A 21503-nucleotide genomic window follows, 5' to 3' on the forward strand; every position below is an offset into this window, starting at 1 on the left:
TTCACTGCAATATAATTCACTATACTGGAAAAGATGTCCAACCAAACCAACAGAAGTTTTTTGTTTGCTTTTTTTTAATTTACCTGTATTTATTTTTACTCTCATTCTTTCATTCTACAAAGGATTTGAGATAGCTTATTAAAACATAACAATTCATTACATATGTATAGATTAAAAAGAAAATAATTTAAGTACGCTACCCAGGTAAGGTCCAAACTAGTCCTTACAGTTGTACTCCTAAGTTCATTTTGAGTTTCAAGTAGCCAAAGTAAAAAAAACAAAGTGGCCATTAAATAATTCTCATTAGAGCAAAGAGAAGATACCCCAGAGAAAACAAGAATTGGTAATAGATGGCATAGCTTCTGGATGGTGGGTATAGGCAGACATTTTTAAAAGAATAAAGATTATACAAGAAATATAGTGTTAAGGACAAGATACAAAATTATTTATACACTCTAACTTCAGTGATATAAAAACATGGTATATATGGAAAAAAAGACTAGAAAGTCATACATAACCTTCCCCCCACACACACACTGATTTCTTTGACTGCAATAACCATATTATATTCTTCCATACTACAAACATATTCTTCTGTACCAAGCTAAATGATAGATATACAGCGGTATAATATTTTTAACTGTATTAAAATGTCTATATTTACTTGACTCAGTTAAGATAATAGTTGGCTTACAAGAAAGAAATACTCAATATACAAAAGAACTAATGAATATCAAGTATTTTGTGACAAAGAACTCATTACTGCCACAATATGAACAGCAAGACTGATTACAGACTCCTTCCATAGTTGTTAAGAACCAACAGGCCTTTCTCAACCCATAATTTCGTATTTCTACTCCATGTATGTTTCGGATTCGTCTTTAGGACTCACAAGATGTTAACTACAAAGAAGTGTTGTTGTTACTCCCAGATAAGAAATCATGTAATACCGTTTTTAAAAAGTCCTTTGTGTTAGAAAAACCAAAAGCATATCCTACATAGTTCAAATTTTTAAAAGAGAGCAACTAGAAATCTCTAAAATCAAACATGACCACAAAGCTTTTATACACTCAACTATGCAAAATTTTTATAGACTCAATTTCTCAACATTGTGAAATAATACCACAACCTGAAAATTCCATACTATCAAAAGCTGTAAAGTATGTCCTTAATTCAGTTCCTATTTCTTGATGTTTTCTTGCTTCTCAAATAGTAAGTAACTACAACCAAAATTTCCCCTTTTAACATAGGAAGTCATCTTCAAAGCAGAACTTAAGACTTTTACTGTGGCTACTTTTTAAAGAGAATATGTGCCCTAAAACATATCAATTAGAACTGACAGTCTTTAAAGACTCTAACATACAAATATAAACATGGAAATTGGACAGATACTGTTATCCCACTGTGCTCAAAAAGTGGCACTAAACAAAAAACACTGCACCCATCTCTCTTCTATTACAAATATTATCAGTAATTTTTACGGCCTTAAATAAGTGTTATTTAAAAATAGATGTTAGGAACACTAAAAAACATTCAAACCATTTTAAAAGCTTAAGACAATGAAAATAAAAATAGATGTCATGCTACAGTAACTGTAACAAAAATCATGATGTATTCTTTCAAAAAAACTGATAGAATTAAGATTAAATAGTCAGATATTCTCTTGTCTATCATATAAAAAAGAATTCATATGCTCTGACATACATCTATTTACACTGGTTTTCATCTTTTAAAAAACATATTCCCTGTCCTTGTTTTCCAAAAGGATAGGGCTTTGGTGATACTTAAAGATCATCTCCTTCCTCCACCTTTTTTTAAAAATAAGGAGTTTTGACTCATATTAAGAGATTTGAGGGAGGGAAAATTAAGAAAGTAAAATGAAAAAATAGTCAAACATTTCTCTTCCACACACATTTTTTTTCAGATATTTAAATATGGCAAAATAAAGACTTAGAAGAAAATTTTAAGATACACTTTGATTTCATATTATAACCATTTAAGGCTTAAAGAAAAATAGAAGAGAGAAGAAAGTAGTTAGAAGAGAGAAAAAGATTCCAAGGTATCAAAGGAAAAGGGAGTAAGTTGCAAAGCATTAATAAAAGAAGATTCATTACAGCCTCACTCAGAGACGAAGAGATTTAGCATTACAAGTTTTGTGCATCTGAATGGTCAATTTTGATTAATCACGGTTTTAAGCTTTTTTTTTTTTAAGATTTTATTTATTTATTCATGAGAGACACACAGAGAGAGAGGCAGAGACACAGGCAGAGGGAGAAGCAGGCTCCATGCAAGGAGCCCGACGTGGGACTTGATCCTGGGACTCCAGGATCACGCCCTGGGCCGAAGGCAGGCGCTCAACCGCTGAGTCACCCAAGTGTCCCAAAGCTGTTTTTCTAGATGAGTGGTACCCATAGCGATGTAACTCTAGTAATATATTTTTTAGCATTTGCACTATGGAGTCCATCATCCAGCTATCTAAAACCTTAAATTTCTATAGTAGAATCACAGAAGTCACTCAACATATTCAATGTGAACAAGGGAAGCTAGAACACTCTAGGTATCTACAAGCCTAAAAGTACAAAGACATGATATATGGCTTTGTCTCATTGTAGTTGGCTTATTACCAAACATCAACTGGCTCCCTTGCATGACATCTGCTTAACAGCCATGTCAGTTTTCCCTGAATTCTGTAATACCTGAACTCCAGATTCCCAGTGATTCAAGGTTTAGCTCTATTAGGCCATTCCAAAGCACTAGAGGGAACAGTCAGTTATCACACACACACCCCAAGTCTGGTAATAAGCGAAGGTTATCTACCATGAATTCCCATCCTAAACAGCAGATGTCACTATGTAGCCAAAATGGTTGACAAAGGAAGAATTGCTGGTCCTCTTCTGCTTCCAAGGATTCTGAAGGTTTATAGTGCTGTGAGGGAAAACTGAAAAACTCTCTGCCTGCCCAAATCAAATAAGAAAATAGGCCATGAAGTTTCTCCCCGCCTTTTTTTTTTTTTCTAATTTTGACTTAATTTTGTCCAATTCATTAGCCAAAAAGAGAAATCATCCTTGGAGTATGAAACAGTTATTTTTAAATCAAAAGTACAATGAAATTATATTAAAAATGAAATAAATCTGAAAAATGATATTCCCTTCCCCAAACTCCCTCAGTTTTCCACTAGAAAATAATGAAAAAGAGAACTCAGTGATAATTTTTGTGTGTGTGTGAACCCTGCCCAACAGGGGGCTTGAACTCACAAACCTGAGATCAAGAGTCACATGCTCTACCAAGTGAGCTACCCAGGCTCCCCTAGAATTCAATAATTTTTTTATACATACTTCAGAGCTAGAGTTTTTGTCACATTTGTAAATTTGAAAACAATACAGAATGCAATGGAAATTTGTGTAGTGGATCAAAATCAGAAGAAATGATCCACATGCACACATCCCAGAATCCTGCATAATGGATATAGGATAATGTTAACTACAAAGGCTGAGAGATAAATTGAAGAAGAGAGTCTTAAAGGCATCTTTGATTTAGTTATTTCTACAGACATCAGTGCCACATGAAAATGTGAATAAAGAACCAAACCTAGCTTCCAGGTCTCACTCTTCAGTCTGGGATGATGACAATTCCAAGTACATATATATATTTGGAAGCCCAGTCAAATGTCAAGATGAGTCACTGCACTATTAGAGCCCACTCTTTAATATGTACTTATGAGGAGAAGTATTTTTACTTACTCTGGTCAGCATAGTTTTTTGCTTTGAGCTCAAGTTGTCTTGTTTGAGATTCTAAAGATTCCACTCGGGTCTGTAAATCCTTTTTTTCCTGTTCTTGAGAATCTTCAAATTCAATGAATTTCTAATAGAAAAGAAAAGTATTATTTCCATTAAAGAAATGAAAATTCTTTAACATTATCAACCCCTGTGTTTCCTGGTATCAGGAATCACAATCAGGCATTGAATACTCAGAAAGATCTAAGAATCAGGTACTTCTGTTGATTTTTTAGTTTCTTGATAAAAACTTCCAAATACAGAAAAAAAAAAAGACCAAATAGTTTATAAAGTGTTTCCACTTCATATAACAGGCATTCCAAAGAAAATACATGCATCCTACTCCAAAATATGAATCCTTAGCATATCTGCATATTTATCTGAGTTGAAAACAGTGTTTTGCATAACATTGTACAGAACATGTACAACAAATGAAGCACTGAAGAATTATAATGTGTCAATAAATATTTGTTCAACAATTATTTGGTTAAAAAAAATTATTTGGCTAATAAACAGCCTTCTAGATTTTTTAACAGCTTTCTAGATTACCTGAACTATGGAGTTTAAATTCTTGAGAAAAAGAACACTTCTTAGAAATAACTCCAGCAATCAAATTCAATTTCATAAAATTGTTCTCATCAAGAAAATTATTTTTTAAAGGTTTTATTTATTCATGAGAGGCAGAGAGAGAGAGAGAGAGAGACACAGGCAGAGACACAGGCAGAGGAGGAAGCAGGCTCCATGCAGGAAGCCCGATGTGGGACTCAATCCCAGGTCTCCAGGATCACACCCCAGGCCAAAGACAGGCGCTAAACCACTGAGCCACCCGTCGTCAAGAAAATTATAATTAGGGATGCCTGGGTGGCTCAGCGTTTGGTCGCCTGCCTTCAGCTCAGGTCTTGATCCTGAATGAATTCCACATCGGGCTCCCTGTGGAGAGCCTGTTTCTCCCTCTGCCTGTGTCTCTGCCTGTCTCTCTCAGTCTGTGTCTTTCATGAATAAATAAATAAATCTTAAAAAAAAAAAGAAAATTATAATTAAATCTAATCATTAAATCTCAGCCCTCATCTTAACTGTTTTATCAGTGTCATCTGACATCTGGTCACTCAAAACATTTTTTTAATTTGGCTTCTAGGACTTTGTTCTTCTACTTTATTGGTTGCTTCTTGGTCTTCTTTGTTAGTTCTTCCTCTTTTTCCCCACAAACTCAGTCCTTGAACAACCTTTTCTCTTCATTGTTTACTCATTCCCTGGTGATCTCATTCAGTTTCATGGCTTTAAATACTAACTACATGCTGACAACCTCCAAATTCCTAGTCTAGTCTCTGGCCTAGACCTGAATTCCAGATTTGTACATCCAATTGCCTACTGGACAACCTTGTTGATTTGAATGTCTAATAAGCATCTTAACTTTCGCATGTTAAAGCTTGCTCCTCCTCGTCTTAGCTAGCTCATTTAATTACCGTGGTCAGCTGCTCTGGCTCACAACTTGAGTCAGCTTTGATTCTTCTCTAACACTTCATATCCAATCTATTAGCAAATCTACCTTCGATGCAACCTCATCATCTACACCACCATCCTGGTCTGTGTCAACATTATCTATTGCCTAGATTAATGCAACAGCAACTAATTAATCTTACTTCCACCCTTGCCCCTATAATGCATTCTCAATACAGTAGTTAGAGTGACCCATTAAAAAGTCAGATGGAGGGACTCCTGGGCAGCTCAATGGTTGAGCATCTGCGTCAGCTCAGGTCCTGATCCCAGGCTTGGGGATGTAGTCCCCATCAGTCTCCCTGCGAGGAACCCCCTTCTCCCTCTGCCTAGGTCTCTGCTTCTCTCTCTCTCTGCGTCTCATGAATAAATAAATAAAATCCTTAAAAAATAATAATAAATAAAATAATAAAATAATAATAATAATAATAATAATAATAAAATAAATAAATAAATAAAAAGTCAGAAGGGTCACCTGGCTGGCTCAGTCAGTAAAGCATGCGACTCTTGATCTCAGGATCATGAGTTCAAGCCTGACGTTGGGTGTAGAGGTTACTTAAATAAATAAAAACTTAAAAAAAAAAAAAAGTAAGATCAGTTCAGTCCTCTGCTCAAACTCCTCTGATTGCTTACATCCTCCCAAAGTCCTTACCACAGCCTCCCAGGACCAACACAATATATCATAATCTTTCTTCTTTGACATCATTCTCTTCTACTCTTCCCCTCCTTCCCCACCTCCTTCATGTACTCTGATTCAAGCTTCCCTGCAGTTCCTTCAACACTCCAAACCTTTGCACTTGCTTCCTACAGCCTAGAATTCTCTTTCTGCAGATATCCAAATGGGTTGCCCCCTCGTCACCTTAACATCTTCGTTCTAATGTCATCTTTTTCTTTTTTAAGATTTTATTTATATCAGAGAGACAGAGGAGAGAGAGTGTATGCATGGAAGCATGAACAGAGAGAGGGAGAGAGGGAGAAACAGACTCCCCGCTGAGCAAGAGCCAGATGCAGTGCTCAATCCCAAGACCCTGGGATCATGACCTGAGCCGAAGGCAGACACTTAAAGGAGCCACCAAGGCACCCCTAAATGTAACCTTCTTAATCAGATTTCCTTGTGATGATATTTAAAACTGCAATACCCCCTCTCTACTTCTCTCCCTGCTTTACTTCTCTCCAACACTCTAACATACTATACTTCTTAGTAATTTATCTTATTATCTGCCTTGCCTCACTAGAACGTAGACTTCATGAAGGCAGGAATTTTTTTTAAAGATGTATTTATTCATTTCAGAGAGAAAGAAAGAGGGTGAGCACGAGGGGGAGGGGCAAAAGGAGAGAGTCAATCTCAAGCACATTTCCTGCTGAGCACCAAACCCCACGCAGCCCCGGATCTGACGCCCATGAGATTATGACCTGAGCCAAAACCAAGAGTAGGTTGCCTAACTGACTGAGCTCCCCAGGCACCTCAGGGCAAAGATTTTTGTTTTCTTTGTTGTTGTAGTCCTAGTGCAAAGAATGATGATGGCTCAAATGTTTGGTAAACAAATGAATAAACAAATAATACTTTTGAAATAAAAAGCTGAAACCCATATAGAAAAATATGAAGTTCACACAAAAAAAATTCAGTATCACTAAATAAACCCTAATTTTAATATGAAATTTTTTTGTTCATTACTTCTTTTGCCTGTCCTGAAACTTTTCAGTCACTGCAGTGGATATAGTTTTTTGTCTGTACACATTGCCTTCCTTTCAACCTCTCCCATTTCATGTTAATTCTATTCAGTCCATACAATTCGACTGGTGAGGACTCCATCTCCCTAGGGATGGGCATATGACTTGAGCCACACAGGTCATTCTCCTCTGGGATATCTGCCAGTTACTAGATAGAAAGATACTACTTCTCGGGATCCCTGGGTGGCACAGTGGTTTGGCGCCTGCCTTTGGCCCAGGGCGCGATCCTGGAGACCTGGGATCGAGTCCCACATCGGGTTCCCGGTGCATGGAGCCTGCTTCTCCCTCTGCCTGTGTCTCTGCCTCTCTCTCTGTGTGACTATCATAAATAAATAAATTTAAAAAAAATTTTTAAAAAAGAAAGATACTACCTCTCTTCCTCTGGAATTGTATACTCTATAAGAATTTAGCAGGCTTTTAAGTTGCAGATGGACATCTTTTTCCAACACATGAAAAGAAAATGCCTAAGAAATAAAGCCAATATAAAGGAAAACAAAGAGCAAGGAGGAAGGAAATCCTAATTAAAGGTACTATTTGAGTAGTAGAACCAGTAGTTATTACAGCCAGCATCTTGTAGTCATTTTTCATTTTTCAGTTATCTAAACCAATACATTCCTATTTCATATAAGCTTGTTTGAGATGGTTTCTATTACAAGAAACTGAAAGCACCTTAATCTAGTCATCTACTTTTCCTTAAGAGCCATTTGATTTACTTATGTTATTAGATTAATGTTCTCATTATCTTTGCAAGATTGAAGCCTACAACCTCTGGAACATTGGTCCTTAATCATACAGGGGTCCACAGACCCATTTGGTAATTTGATATATCCATAAATCATGCTTCCCCAGAAAAAAACCCCACATCCAATCTGAATTCTGCCTATTTTCCTCGGGGACTCAGAGATCCCTTTTTTTTTTTTTTTAATATATATATATTTTTTAATATGAGATCCCTTAATTCTTTCCACAAACTCCAGATTTAGCACCCATGCCCTATATGTTTCTATGAAAATATTCCATATTTGTGAGACTTCTAGGAAGCATCAAACATCCATTATTTACTTTTCCAGAATATTAAAGATAACTATAAGTACAAGGAGTAAAGATTATAATAAATACAAGAAAAGAGGCAAACTCAAGGCGACTAGGCCGGCTCAGTTGGTAAAGCATGTAACACCTGATTTCAGGCCCTGGAGTTCAAGCCCCACCTTGGGTTGTGGAGCCTAGTAAAATTTTAAAACAGGTGTGGGGCCAGCCTAGGTGGCTCAGGTGTGTGAGCCTGCTTCTCTCCCTCTCCCCCTGCCCTTCTTCCTTGCTCGCGCATGCACCCTCTCTCTCAAATAAGTAAAATTTAAAAAAAATTTTTTTAAAGAGGCAAACGACAAATCATTCATTCATTCATTCAAAAAATGTCAGGGGCATGTGGGTGGCTCAGTCAATTGTCTGCCTTCCACTCAGGTCATGATCCCAGGGTTCTGGGATCAAGCCCTGTAAAGGGCTCCTGCTCAGTGGGTGGGGAGCCCACTTCTCCCTCTCCCTCTGCCTGCTACTTTCCCTGCTTGTGCTCCCTGTCAAATAAACAAATTAAATATTTTTTAAAATAAAATATTTTTTAAAAGTTTACTATTTACTATATACCTAGCACATGAAACATGATTATGAGTACCACACTATCCCTGCCTTCCAAAGGTGTTCACTGGCTATAAACTGAATGCAAGCAGAAAATATAAAACTTACGTTGAAGGTCACATCAGTGGCACAGTTGGCAGAAAGGCCAACTCTTGGTTGGGCTCAGGTGGTGATGTCAGGGTCACCACATATAGCCCAGTATGGGGCTCTGAGCTCAGTGCAGAGTCTGCTTGGGATTCTCTGTCCCTCCCCTACCCCTCCCCCCTGCACTCTTGTCCTCTCTCACATTCTCTAAAATAAACCCTTAAAATAAAATAGTTATGTTGAACAGAAAAGCAGCTATAAAACAGGATGTTGAAAAATAAATAAATAAAACAGGATGTTGGTGATGTACTCTGAGTAAATTATTTCAACATTTTGCCAGGGGATATAAGAAAAGACTAAGAATTAATAAGAAAAAGTAATTATTTTTTGGCCTGCTTTAAAAATGATGCTCCCTTGACTAAGTGGACTGCTATTATCTGGGTTAAATAACTAGAAACTTTAGGCTTGTTCCGTGCTATGGGTAAAATGCTGTTTTAAAGAACATGTTTTACGGCAGCGCAGATGGCTCAGCGGTTTAGCGCCACCTTCAGCCCAGGGCATGATCCTGGAGACCCGGGATTGAGTCCTGCGTCAGGCTCCCTGCATGGAGCCTGTTTCTTCCTCTGCCTCTCTCTCTCTCTCTCTCTCTGTATCTCTCATGAATGAATAAATAAAACCTTAAAAAAAAAAAAAACATGTTTTAAAGAACATATAGCAGGGGCATCTGGGTGGTTCAGTTGGTTGAGGGTTGGTCTGCCTTCAGCTCAGGTCCTGATTCCGGGGTCCTGGGATCAAGCCCCAAATCAGGCTCCCTGTTCACCACGGAAGTCTGCTCCCACTTCATCTGCTCCTCCCCCCTACTTGCACTTACTCTCTCTCCAACAAATAAATAAAATCTTTAAAAAAATAATAAAGAACAGGGATGCCTGAGTGGCTCAGCAGTTGAGCATCTGCCTTGGGCTTAGGGCGTGATCCCGGTATCCAGGATCGAGTCCCACATCAGGCTCCTTGCAGGGAGCCTGCTTCTCCCTCTGCCTGTGTCTCTGCCTCTCTCTCGTTCTCTCTCTGTGTCTCTCATCAATAAAAAAAATCTTAAAAAAAAAATAAAGAACATATAGCAGATGTCTAACAAGTAATACTTAAAATGATATGCTACTAAACTTCTTTTTTTTTAATAAAGATTTTATTTATTTATTCATAGAGATGCCGGGAGAGAAAGAGAGGCAGAGACACAGGCAGAGGGAGAAGCAGGCTCCACGCAGAGAGCCTGACGTGGGACTTGATCCTCGGTCTCCAGGATCACGCCCTGGGCTGCAGGCGGCGCTAAACCGCTGCGCCACCGGGGCTGTCCGCTACTAAACTTCTAACAAAAACTTTACCACTAACAGATTGGTAGTTGACAGGGGCAGGGAGTGTGGGTAGGGGAAAATGGTGAAAGTGGCCAAATGGCACCAACTTCAGTCATGAGTAAGCTCGGGAAATGTAATGTACAGCATGGTGACTACAGATAATATAACTGTACTATACATTTGAAAGTTGCTGAAATAATAGATTTTTAAAGTTCTCACCACAAAAAGAAAACAAAAACTGTAATTATGAGATATTATGTTAACTAGCCTTATTGTAGTAATCACTTTGCAATATGCACATTTGTCAAGTCATTAGGGTGTACAATTTAAATTTACAGCAATGTTAATGTATCAATTATTTCTCAATAAAGCTGGAAAAAAACAACTTTCCCACAATTATGCCTATTCAGAACTTCTGATAGGAGAAACATCATCATGAACACACAGCTTCATGTCTGCTTTGTTTCTCAGCGACCCTGTTTAACTAGAGAAGAACATGAATAATCCATAAATTTAGCAATCACTACACTACTATCTGCTAACGTCATAAGTGAGCATTACATAGACCTACCTATATGATTCACACTTTGTAACTATAACTATAATAATTACTGAGACTTTATGTCTTTATTACCTTAAGTAACTATGGCAAAAGAAAGATTTTCTTTTCCCCCAAAATGATGTGACAGTTCTTGGACTGGCAGGGCTATTTATCTGCAAATGGAAATCTCTTATTTCTGCAGTTTCCCTTCACAGGAAGGGACAGGCAATAATGAAAATATTCCAAGCCAATACATAATGCCAGGCCTTTCCCTCAAGCAAATTAAAACAGATAAACTTAGAGACTCCAAAACGAACTGCCATCTCTCATAAGAGTGTATTTTTTTTCCTTTCTTATTCTAAACAGTGGATCTTAAATTTAACTTTTGGAATCATGAACTCCTTTGAGAATCTTATGAAAATAGATTCTTTCCTCAGGAAGATAAATATATGGAACACAAAACTATGGATTCAAATTCACTGCATTTTCAAGGTCTATAAGAAATCAAGAATGATTTTCTCCCATTTATAAAACTAGTGAATGTTGATTTCTTTTAAAGTAGTCTTTTAAAATTCTCTCTGTTAGGGGATCCCTGGGTGGCTCAGCGGTTTGGCGCCTGCCTTCGGCCCAGCATGTGATCCTGGGGTCCTGAGATCAAGTTCTGCATCCGGCTCCCTGAGTGGAGCCTGCATCTCCCTCTGCCTGTGTCTCTGCCTCTCTCTCTCTCTCTCTCTCTGTGTCTCTCATGAATGGGTAAATAAAATCCTAAAAAAAAAAAAAAAAATTCTCTGTTCCAAAAATCCCAATTTAAATGTGTATTACATTTTGGTTTGTAAATGTACAACTGCCACCCTCACTTAAAATGCTAATGACACAACAAAAATAAATACTCTTCACTTCTGATAAGGCGTGTTAATAAATCATAAAGGGCACCATAAGCTAGGAGGATAAACACATCCTAAGGAGAGTAATCAAGAAAAAGTAACAAATGATTGAAATTTTCTAAATTATTATTTACCCAAAAAAGACTGCCAAATAAGCTAGTTTTATGCCATTGTTTTGTGAAATCCCCCTGATAATATAAATAACTCTGGCAATAGAAGTTGCTATACGGCAGAGTAACTCAGAAAACCCAAGAGTGATAAATACCAAAAACTTCAGAAAATGGCCTAATTCGGGATCCCTGGGTGGCGCAGCGGTTTGGCGCCTGCCTTTGGCCCAGGGTGCGATCCTGGAGATCCGGGATCAAATCCCACGTCAGGCTCCCGGTGCATGGAGCCTGCTTCTCCCTCTGCCTGTGTCTCTGCCTCTCTCTCTCTCACTGTGTGCCTATCATGAATAAATAAAAAATAAAAATAAAAATAAAAAAAAAAGAAAAAGAAAATGGCCTAATTCTAAGGTGCCTAGGTGGCTCGGTCAGTTGTGTATCTGCCTTGGGCTTGGGTGGTGATCCCGGGGTCCTGCAGTCAAGCTCTGTGTAGGGCTCCCTGTTCAGTGGGGAGTCTGCTTCTTCTTCCGTCCCTCCCCCCTACTTGTGCTCTGTCTCATGCTCATACTCTCCCCCTCTCAAATAAATTAACTTAAAAAAGAAAAGAAAGTGGCCTAGCTCTTTATGGTACATAGCAATAACATAAACATAGGAAACACTGATATAAGAATTTAAGAAAACTGGAATAGAAATAGAGAAGGTGGCATGAAATTCAATCAGATGCCAAACAAAAGAGAGCTCTTGGTAGAAAAGGTTTAGATTCTTGGCCCTAATAGAAAAGTTGATTTTTCTGGGTGAGGGTTGGAGACAGAGTATAAGGGATGTAATGAAAGCTGTTTTCCTTTTTCTATTCCCAACCCTCTCACACTACAGAGAAAATAATTAGGGAATAGGTGGCATGGGTTATATTCTTCCTAAAGGCTCACCATTTCCCTTCCCTGCTCAGAGATCCTTGGTGGGTTAGTACCACATGTGAATATTGCTGAACCTCATTACTAGTTTTGTATACTACAAACATCACTAACTCTTGTTTTACTTGGGGCTCCTGGGTGGCTAATCAGTTAACTCTTGATCTATGAGTTCAGGGTCATGGGCTCCACACTCAGCAGGGAGTTTGCATTAGATTCTCTCCCACTCCTTCTCCCTGCCCCTCTCCCCACTTGCTCATGCATGCTCTCTTGCTCTCTGAAATAAATAAATCTTTAAAAAAAAAAAAAAAAAAAAGGAAAGAGGGATGCCTGGGTGGCTCAGTGGCTGAGTGCCTGCTTTTGACCCAGGGCGTGATCCTGGAGTCCCAGGATGAAGTCCTGCATCAGGCTCCCCACAGGGAGCCTGTTTCTCCCTCTGCCTGTGTCTCTGCCTCTCTCTCTGTGTGTGTCTCTCATGATTAAATAAATAAAATATTTTTTTTTAAAAAATTTTATAATAATAAAATAAATAATGGCTGTTTAGCAGAAGTGGGATTTAGGATGATTTTATCTTTCTAAAATCACCTTATCCTTAAATAGTCTAAAGTTGCTGTTGCTTTTTTAACAATATGGATTCATATATTTTATTTTATTTATTTTTGATTCATATATTTTAAAACAATAAAGGAAAGGAGGAAAATGGGATGCTTGAGTGGCTCAGGGGTTGAGCATAGGCCTTCGGCTTAGGGCATGATCCTGGAGTTCTGGATCAAGTTACGCAATGGGCTCCTTGCATGGAGCCTACTTCTCCTCTATGTCTCAGCCTCTGTCTCTCATGAATAAATAAATAAATAAAATTAAAAAAAAAAAAAAAAGGGAGGAAAATGCACCTTACAGGCCTATCTCTCTTCAATGGCAGTGAAGAACTAAACATGAATCGTTTGCATTTCAGCTTAGAAAAGCATGGCATATTAAACATTAATATCATCATTTATCTGACCAAAAATGATTATGGGTGTTTTTCTAAATGTAATTAATCAAAATCAAACTCTGAAATGGGATACTGAGAGAGAAAAATCAGTGTGAAGAGATAATTCCCCTTGAATTTATATACAATACATGCATTATGCCATGACATTACATTAGATCTATTGAAGTTAAAAGCTAAATTATAGGAGTGGTGTATTTCAGGACTAGGATATAGAAGTGTGGATCAATTCCAAAAAGGTTCTAGAAAGACTGCAGAAAATAGATTCATTTTATAGACTTCATTCTTTCCTGTATTTTAAAGATATTTCCAGGGTACCTGGGTGGCTTAGTTGGTTAAGCTTCCAACTCCTGATTTCTTGGCTCAGGTCATGATCTCAGGTCCTGAGATCAAGCTCTGAGCCAGGGTCCTGGAGTCGGCTTAAGATTCTCTCTCTCGGGATCCCTGGGTGGTGCAGCGGTTTAGCGCCTGCCTTTGGCCCAGGGCACAATCCTGGAGACCCGGGATTGAATCCTATGTCAGGCTCCCTGCATGGAGCCTGCTTCTCCCTCTGCCTATGTCTCTGCCTCTCTCTGTCTGTCTCTCTCTGTGACTATCATAAATAAATAAAATTAAAAAAAAAAAAAAAGATTCTCTCTCTCTCCTCACCATCTTTCCCATCTTCCCCTGCCCACAGGCAGGAGGTGCTTGCTTGCTCTATATCTCAAAAAAAAAAAAAAAAAAAAAAAAAAAAAAAAAAAAAAAAAGTATTTATAACAAGAAGATCCCAATACAACTAAATTTCCTTTTATCACCAAAATTTACATATAATACAGTATTTTTGTGCAAAGTAAATAAGGCTTGAGGCCTCACCTTAGCCAGAGACATTTGGGGGGTGGGGGGTAGTAAATGAAAGCTCATAAGAAGCCTATGGGTATTCATAACTTATTAAATGTGACTTAACTTCTTGCCAGTGGCATAACTTCATGAAGTTGGGTCACCTACCACTACATTTGGCAAATGATGGGGTTAGGACAGTACTCCTGAAACCAGTATTACACTATGTATTAACTAACTAGAATTTAAACAAAAACATGAAAAAACAACAAAAATCAAGGCAGGAGAGGCGCAGCTTTTCAAATTCCAAAAAAGCATCCAGCCCCAGGAAAATTCTGGTTACTCCACTCCAGTATAGCAATTTGTCAGATCTCTTAGGAATGTTGCTGTAGAGTACACATCTCCCCTCAACCCTCTGTGTCTTTGTCTTTATGTCTTCTCTCTTGCACATCTTTTTGTAAAAAGTGTTGAGTGGGGAGGGTAAGAACCCACGCATGGGCTTTTTTAGCATGTATGATAAAGATAAACCCTTCTTCACTAGAGTCTCTTTTCACCTCTCAATTACTAATCAGCCAACAACAACATTGACATAACTTCAGACAGAACTCTCCTGGGAGCAACCACACACTGTTTAAAAAAAAAGAAATCAGTAGACAATACAGACTTATGTCAGGATCTAAAAAGAATAAGCTTTGTGACAAAGCAAAATGGTTTCAAGTCCAGATGGCTTATAGGGGCTGTTTTGCCCCACTGTTCTGGAGAAAAACAAATGAATACTTTGAAAACGCAAGCTCCCGCAGTTTAAAAAAAAAAAAAAAAAAAATCCCTAGAGACTGTTCCTAATTGGGAGTAAAGATGCAACAGCCAAAAAAAGAAAAGCCCTGTATTAGTAACTTTGACTACAGTAGTTGTCTACAAAATAATACCACCAAATAAAAGTATCAATGCTAGGTATCCCCACATTTACTCTACAGGGTGGGGGAAGGAAAATATTGCATTATATTAAGTAATTATTAGTAAATTCAATTAAGTTCTGCTAAATGTAATTTGTTTTTCAATGTAGTATCTTTAAAAAATAAGAGGATGAGGATATATCATATTTTTTTCAAGATTTTAATTTATTCATTTAAGTAATCTCTACACCCACGGTGGGGCTTAAACTCATGACCCTATGATCAAAAGTCGCATGCTCAGGATGCCTGGGTGGCTCAGTGGTTGAGTGTTTGCCTTGGGCTCAGGTAGTGATCCTGGGGCCCTGGGATTGAGTACCACATGGGGCTCCCCACAGGGAACCTGCTTCTCCCTCTGTCTGTGTGTGTCTCTGCCTCTCTCTGTGTGTCTCCCATGAATAAATAAAATCTTAAAAAAAAAAAAGTCACATGCTCTTCTAACTGAGCCAGCCAGGCACCCCAAGAGGATAGACCATATAAAACAATGCCCAAAGGATAGGATTTCTCCCTCTAATCCAAAATGTGGAAATTTTTCATATACAAATGGTTCAATTTCTTCAAAACTCAATAGCAAGGAGAAAAAAAATGGAGAACTCTTATAGATTAAGAGAAATTTATGAGACATTTACCAATATAAATATGCGAACCATCTTATCTGATCCTGATGGAGACAATCAACTTAGGGGTGCATGGCTGGCTCAGTTGGTAGAGCACACAGCTCTTGATGGGGGGATGGACATGAGTTCAAGCCCCACACTGGGCATAGACTTACTTTTAAAAGGGGGCAGGGAGGGCAGCCTGGGTGGCTCAGGGTTTTAGTGCCACCTTCGGCCCAGGGCCTGATTCTGGAGACCCGGGATCAAATCCCACATGGGGCTTCCTGCATGGAGCCTGCTTCTCCCTCTGCCTGTGTCTCTGCCTCTCTCTCTCTGTGTCTCTCATGAATAACAAATACATAAAATCTAAAAAACATTATATGTTCTCATTCATTTGGGGAATATAAATAATAGTGAAAGGGAATATAAGGGAAGGGAGAAGAAATGTGTGGGAAGTATCAGAAAGGGAGACAGAACGTAAAGACTGCTAACTCTGGGAAACGAACTAGGGGTGGTAGAAGGCGAGGAGGGCAGGGGGAGGGAGTGAATGGGTGACGGGCACTGGGGGTTATTCTGTATGTTAGTAAATTGAACACCAATAAAAATAAATTTAAAAAAAAGTCACCAAACTAAAAATAAAATAAAATTAAATTAAATTAAATTAAATTAATAAATAAATAAATAAATAAATAAATAAATAAATAAATAAAAATAAAAGGGGGCGGGAGGGATGCCTAGGTTGCTCAGTGGTTAAGTATATCTGCCTTTGGCTCAGGGCGTGATCTCCGGCTTCTGAGATCGAGTCCCACATCGGGCTCCCTGCATGGAGCCTACTTCTCCCTCTGCCTGTGTCTCTGCCTCTGTGTGTATGTGTGTCTCATGAATAATAAAATCTTTAAAAATAATAATAAATAAATAAAATAATAAAAATAATAAAAGGGGCAGGGAGGCAAACAGGTGGCCCAGTCAGTTGCACTAGTAAAAGTTAGTAACATCCCTAATACATCCCCCAGTTCCATCACAGAGCAGTCAGGTGGCCCTCCTGCCTACCCACACAGAAGATAGGGAGTTTGTTTTCTGAATAAACTCAATAAGAGAGATTCTATTTTTTTAAAAAAGATTTTATTCATTTGAGAGACAACATGTGCACAAGCAGGGAGGGAGGGGCAGAGAGAGAGGCAGATTCCCTGCTTAATCCCAAAACCCTGAGATTATGACCTGAGTCAAAGGCAGACACTTAACCGACTGGGCCACCCAGGCACCCCTCAATAAGAGAGATTCTAGATAAGGGAATACCACTAACAAATAGGTGACAAATAAAAAAAAAAAAAAGAAGAAGTGAAAATCTATATACCAAGCAGTAATACTGACAGCCCCTTTTCCTCACCCAGATTCTAATAACTAGGCTTATCTACCACTCCACTCCCCAAGACATTATCTTTCCTTGGCAAAACTCAATGCCTGAGCAAAAAGACCAAGATACTGAAATCTGGGTTCCCAATAGGCAATAAACTGCTTCCAGGCATACAAAGCTTCTGGCCCTCCTTTTTTTAGTGCCTCACACTTGAAACATGAAGAGATAATTAAGGGTTATCAGGCACTTGAAGCTCCAACATGAAAAAGAGAGACCAAAACTACCAGAAAAAAAAATGGGACTCTGAGGAAACAGACAAAACAGGAACAAATGAAAACTATAATTAATACTCAGAGACCAAAGAAAAGTCATTGCATCCATGAAACCGGAACACTATGCTATTTTTAGAAAGAGGTGGGGGTAGGGAAGAGCAAGAAGAAGGAAGACCTCTCGGAAATTATAAAAGTATGAACTGAAGAATATAACACTTATCCTATCTTTCTTGTACAAACTATACCTTAGGGTAATCAAACAGTTGATGAGGGAAAAGTTCTTTTCTATAAGAAAATTAGGTAAAAAATGAAGGAATAACTGAGTTAGAATAGCACCATTTCCCAATCCTTAATGAAATAATAGGGAATATCTAGTCACCGTTCAGATTTTCCTGGCTGTCTCGTAAATGTTTATAGCTAGGATCCAAATAAAGTCCCTGTGTTACATTTGGATGATAGATCTCTTAGGTCTCCTTTAAAATACAGATTCCCATGTTAGTTTCAACAGCACATATATTAAAATCAGAACATACAGAGAAGATTAGCATGGCCCCTGCACAAGAATGATACACAAATTTGTGAAATAATAGATTCACCCTTTGGCCCAGGGTGTGATCCCGGAGTCCCTGGATGGAGTTCCGCATCAGGCTCCCTGCATGGGGCCTCCTTATTCCTCTGCCTGTGTCTCTGCCTCTCTTTCTGTCTTTCATGAATAAATAAATTAAATCTTTAAAAAAATAAAATAAAATAAAAAATTAAAATAAAACATTAAGAATGATCTGTTACAACCACTGATGATCATAAGGGAATACTATAAACCATTGTAAAGCATAATTTAGATCTATCCAGACAGACCCAGTTTGTTGCCAGTTATGAGGACATAAAACTGAACTGAACAGGCAATTCACAGAAAAGGCAAGTAGATCATCAAAATGTAAGAAAATGTGCTCAACCACACTAGTGATCTGAGAAAAGCAAATTAAAATAAAAGGCTGTTTCACAAATATCAGATTAAAAACTAAAGCCCAAAAAGTCTGAGAGTGTCAAGTGCTGGCAAACAAACATACAGGGAGGGGTGCCTGGGTGGCTCAGTTGGTTCAGCATCTGCCTTCCTCTCAGGTCATGATCTCAGAGTCCTGGCATCTAGACCTACGTGGGGGGGGGGGGGGGTTGTCCCTGCTCAGCAGGCAGTCTGCTTGTCCCTTTCCCTCTGCTCCTCCCCACCAACCTAGCTTGTACTCGCTTTCTTTCTCTCTCTCAAAATAATTTTAAAAATGAGGTTTCTCTAACAGGCAGGATTCTAGAAGTATTTCTATAATGCTTTGGTTCCGTTTTGTTTTTCACAAAGAGCATGTATTTTATCTATAAATAGGTAAAGTAAGTAAATATAAACAAATAAAACCTTTAGATAATAGCCAAAAAGTGCTATACATATGAATTTTACTCACACACAAAGAATTTTACTTACTGCCCAAACTATCATCCATAATTGTATAAATGTAATAGAACATGATCATTTTAGGGGTGCCTGGGTGGCTCAGTGGTTAAATGCATCTGCCCTCAGCCCAGGGCGTGATCTCAGAGTCCCGGGATCGAGTCCCATATCGGGCTCCCTGCATGGAGCCTGCTTCTCCCTCTGCCTATGTCTCTGCCTCTCTCTCTGTGTGTCTCTCATGAATAAATAAAATCTTAAAAAAAAAAAAATCAGTGAGGGGAACCCAAGTGGCTCAGTCAGTTAAGCATTTGACTTCAGCTGGTCATGATATCAGGGTCCTGGGATCAAGCCCCCTGTTGGGCTCCCAACTCAGTTGGGAGTCTGATTCTCCCTCTCCTTTTCCTGTCCTTCTCTCTCTGCCCCTCTCTCCAGTCATGCTCTCTCTCCCTCTTGCGTGCTCTTACATAAATAAATAAATAAATAAATAAATAAATAAATAAATAAATAAATAAATAAATAAAATCTTAAACCAAACAGTAGATCATCTTTTCTTTCCAGTTATTTTCTGTGGGTTTTTTTTTTTCCGTGTCTAATGGGAATTCGCAAACATGCATCAATGGTGGAGAGAGGGATCCCTGGGTGGCTCAGCGGTTTAGCGCCTGCCTTCGGCCAGGGCATGATCCTGGAGTCCTGAGATGGAGTCCCACATTGGGCTCCCTGCATGGAACCTGCTTCTCCATCTGCCTATGTCTCTGCCTCTCTCTCTCTCTGTGTGTCTCTCATGAATAAATAAAATCTTAAAAAAAATAGAACAGTAAAATAAACTGCTAAATATTATCACCTAATTTCAACAATTATCAGCACATGGCACATACTGTTTTGTCTGTACTCTTCCTTTTTCCCCTCAACAAACCTCAGCATCACAGGATTTCACTACAAATACTTTAGTATGAATTAAAGATACATTTTATTGCTTTGATTGAAGATCATCAATGGCTACTTAAGTGTAGACTTCTAAACTCTACCTTGGCCCATAAAGCCCAGTGAGTGAGCAGCTCCTCCATGATTCTACTACTTTATTCCCTCTTTTTCCTCGACACTGGCTGACTCCTTAATTAAAACTTTTTCCTACCTTAAATTCTCATTTCCTTTGCCTAGAATACTCTCCTTTGATGGTCTCCTCCTCATTCTTCATTTCATAACTGAAATGTTATGTCCCCCGTGACCTTCCCTGACCATCCTACCAAGGAGGGGATACAGTCATTATTTTAGCTTTTCACATGTAATTTTTAATGTTTAGGTACACACATACACCTTTTTAAAGAATTTTTACACTACCAAACTTGTTATAAAATTAGACTTCTGTCTGGTTATTTCCAAACGTTAAAACAAACAAACAAAACCACACACTCCAACCTAAAAAGATAGCTGAATAGCACTGGCTTATCTAATTACAGGAAAAGCACTTAACAAAATTCAGCATCTCTTCGTAATGAAAACACTCTACAAACAACAGAAAGGAACTCCCTCAAATCCTCACAACTACATCATATTTAATAGGTAAAGACTGCATGCTTTCCTCATAAGATCAGAAACAAGACAAAAACTTTACTCTTGCCATTTCTATTCAATATTGTACCAGGAGGTTCTAGTTAGGGCAATTAGTCAAGAAAATTAAATAAAAGGCATGCAGGCAGTGGGGAAATAAGTAAAACTACCTCTATTTGCAGACAACACGATAATGTATATATAAAAAAGTCTTCAAGAATCCACACACAGGGACATCTGGGTGGCTCAGTGGTTGAGTGTCTGCCATCAGCTCAGGGCATGATCCTAGAGTCCTGGGATCGAGTCCCAAATTGAGCTCCCTGCATGGAGCCTGCTTCTCCTTCTGACTATGTCTCTGCCTCTCTCTCTCTCTCTGTCTCTCATGAATAAGTAAATAAAATCTTAAAAAGCAAACAAACAAACAAACAAACAAAAAAAGAATCCACAAACGGGGACACCTGGTGCCTGCCTTTGGCTCAGGGCATAATCCTGGGATCCGGGATTGAGTCCTGCATCGGGCTCCCTGCAGGGAGCCTGCTTCTCCCTCTGCCTGAATCTCTGCCTCTCTCTCTCTCTCTCTCTCTCTCTGTCTGTCTCTCATGAATGAATGAATGAATGAATGAATATTGTTTTGAAATCCACACACAAAAAATCTATTAGAATATGGGGTGCCTGGGTGGCTCAGATGGTTAAGCATCTGCCTTCAGCTCAAGTCATGATCCCAGGGTCCTAGATCAAGCCCTGAATCAAGATCCTTGCTCAGCGAGGAACCTGCTTCTCCCTTTCCCTCTGCCTGCCACTCCTCCTGCTTGTGCTGTGTCAAATAAATAAATAAAATATATATTTTTTAAATCTATTGGAATATGTAAGTTCAGCAAGATACAAGATCAATATACAAAAATCAATTGTATTTCTAAACACTTGCAATGATAAGAAAATGAAATTAAGGGGTGCCTGTCTGACTTAGTCCATAGAGCATACTATTCTTGATCTTGAGGTCATGACTTCAAGTCCCACATGGCGGGTAGAGTTTACTCCAAGAATAAT

The 21503-nt window shown here is 38.6% G+C and overlaps 1 protein-coding gene and 1 non-coding gene across 8 annotated transcripts in view; one reads left to right on the forward strand and one right to left on the reverse strand.

Moving 5' to 3' along the window:
• Window positions 1–21503, reverse strand: part of SPAG9 (sperm associated antigen 9) — a 145979-nt gene that overhangs the window by 104955 nt on the left and 19521 nt on the right. For all 7 annotated transcript variants that reach the window (XM_025440309.3, XM_025440308.3, XM_025440306.3 and 4 more), the window contains exon 2: window positions 3741–3861. In XM_025440309.3, coding sequence (XP_025296094.1) covers window positions 3741–3861 — 121 coding nt within the window. The remainder of the gene's footprint in view (window positions 1–3740; window positions 3862–21503) is intronic.
• LOC112655728 (U6 spliceosomal RNA) lies at window positions 17966–18071 on the forward strand. The gene has a single exon (XR_003133857.1). It is a non-coding gene; the product is annotated as a U6 spliceosomal RNA (small nuclear RNA).

This window comes from Canis lupus, chromosome 9 (assembly GCF_003254725.2).
Source record: "Canis lupus dingo isolate Sandy chromosome 9, ASM325472v2, whole genome shotgun sequence".
NCBI lineage: Eukaryota > Metazoa > Chordata > Mammalia > Carnivora > Canidae > Canis > Canis lupus.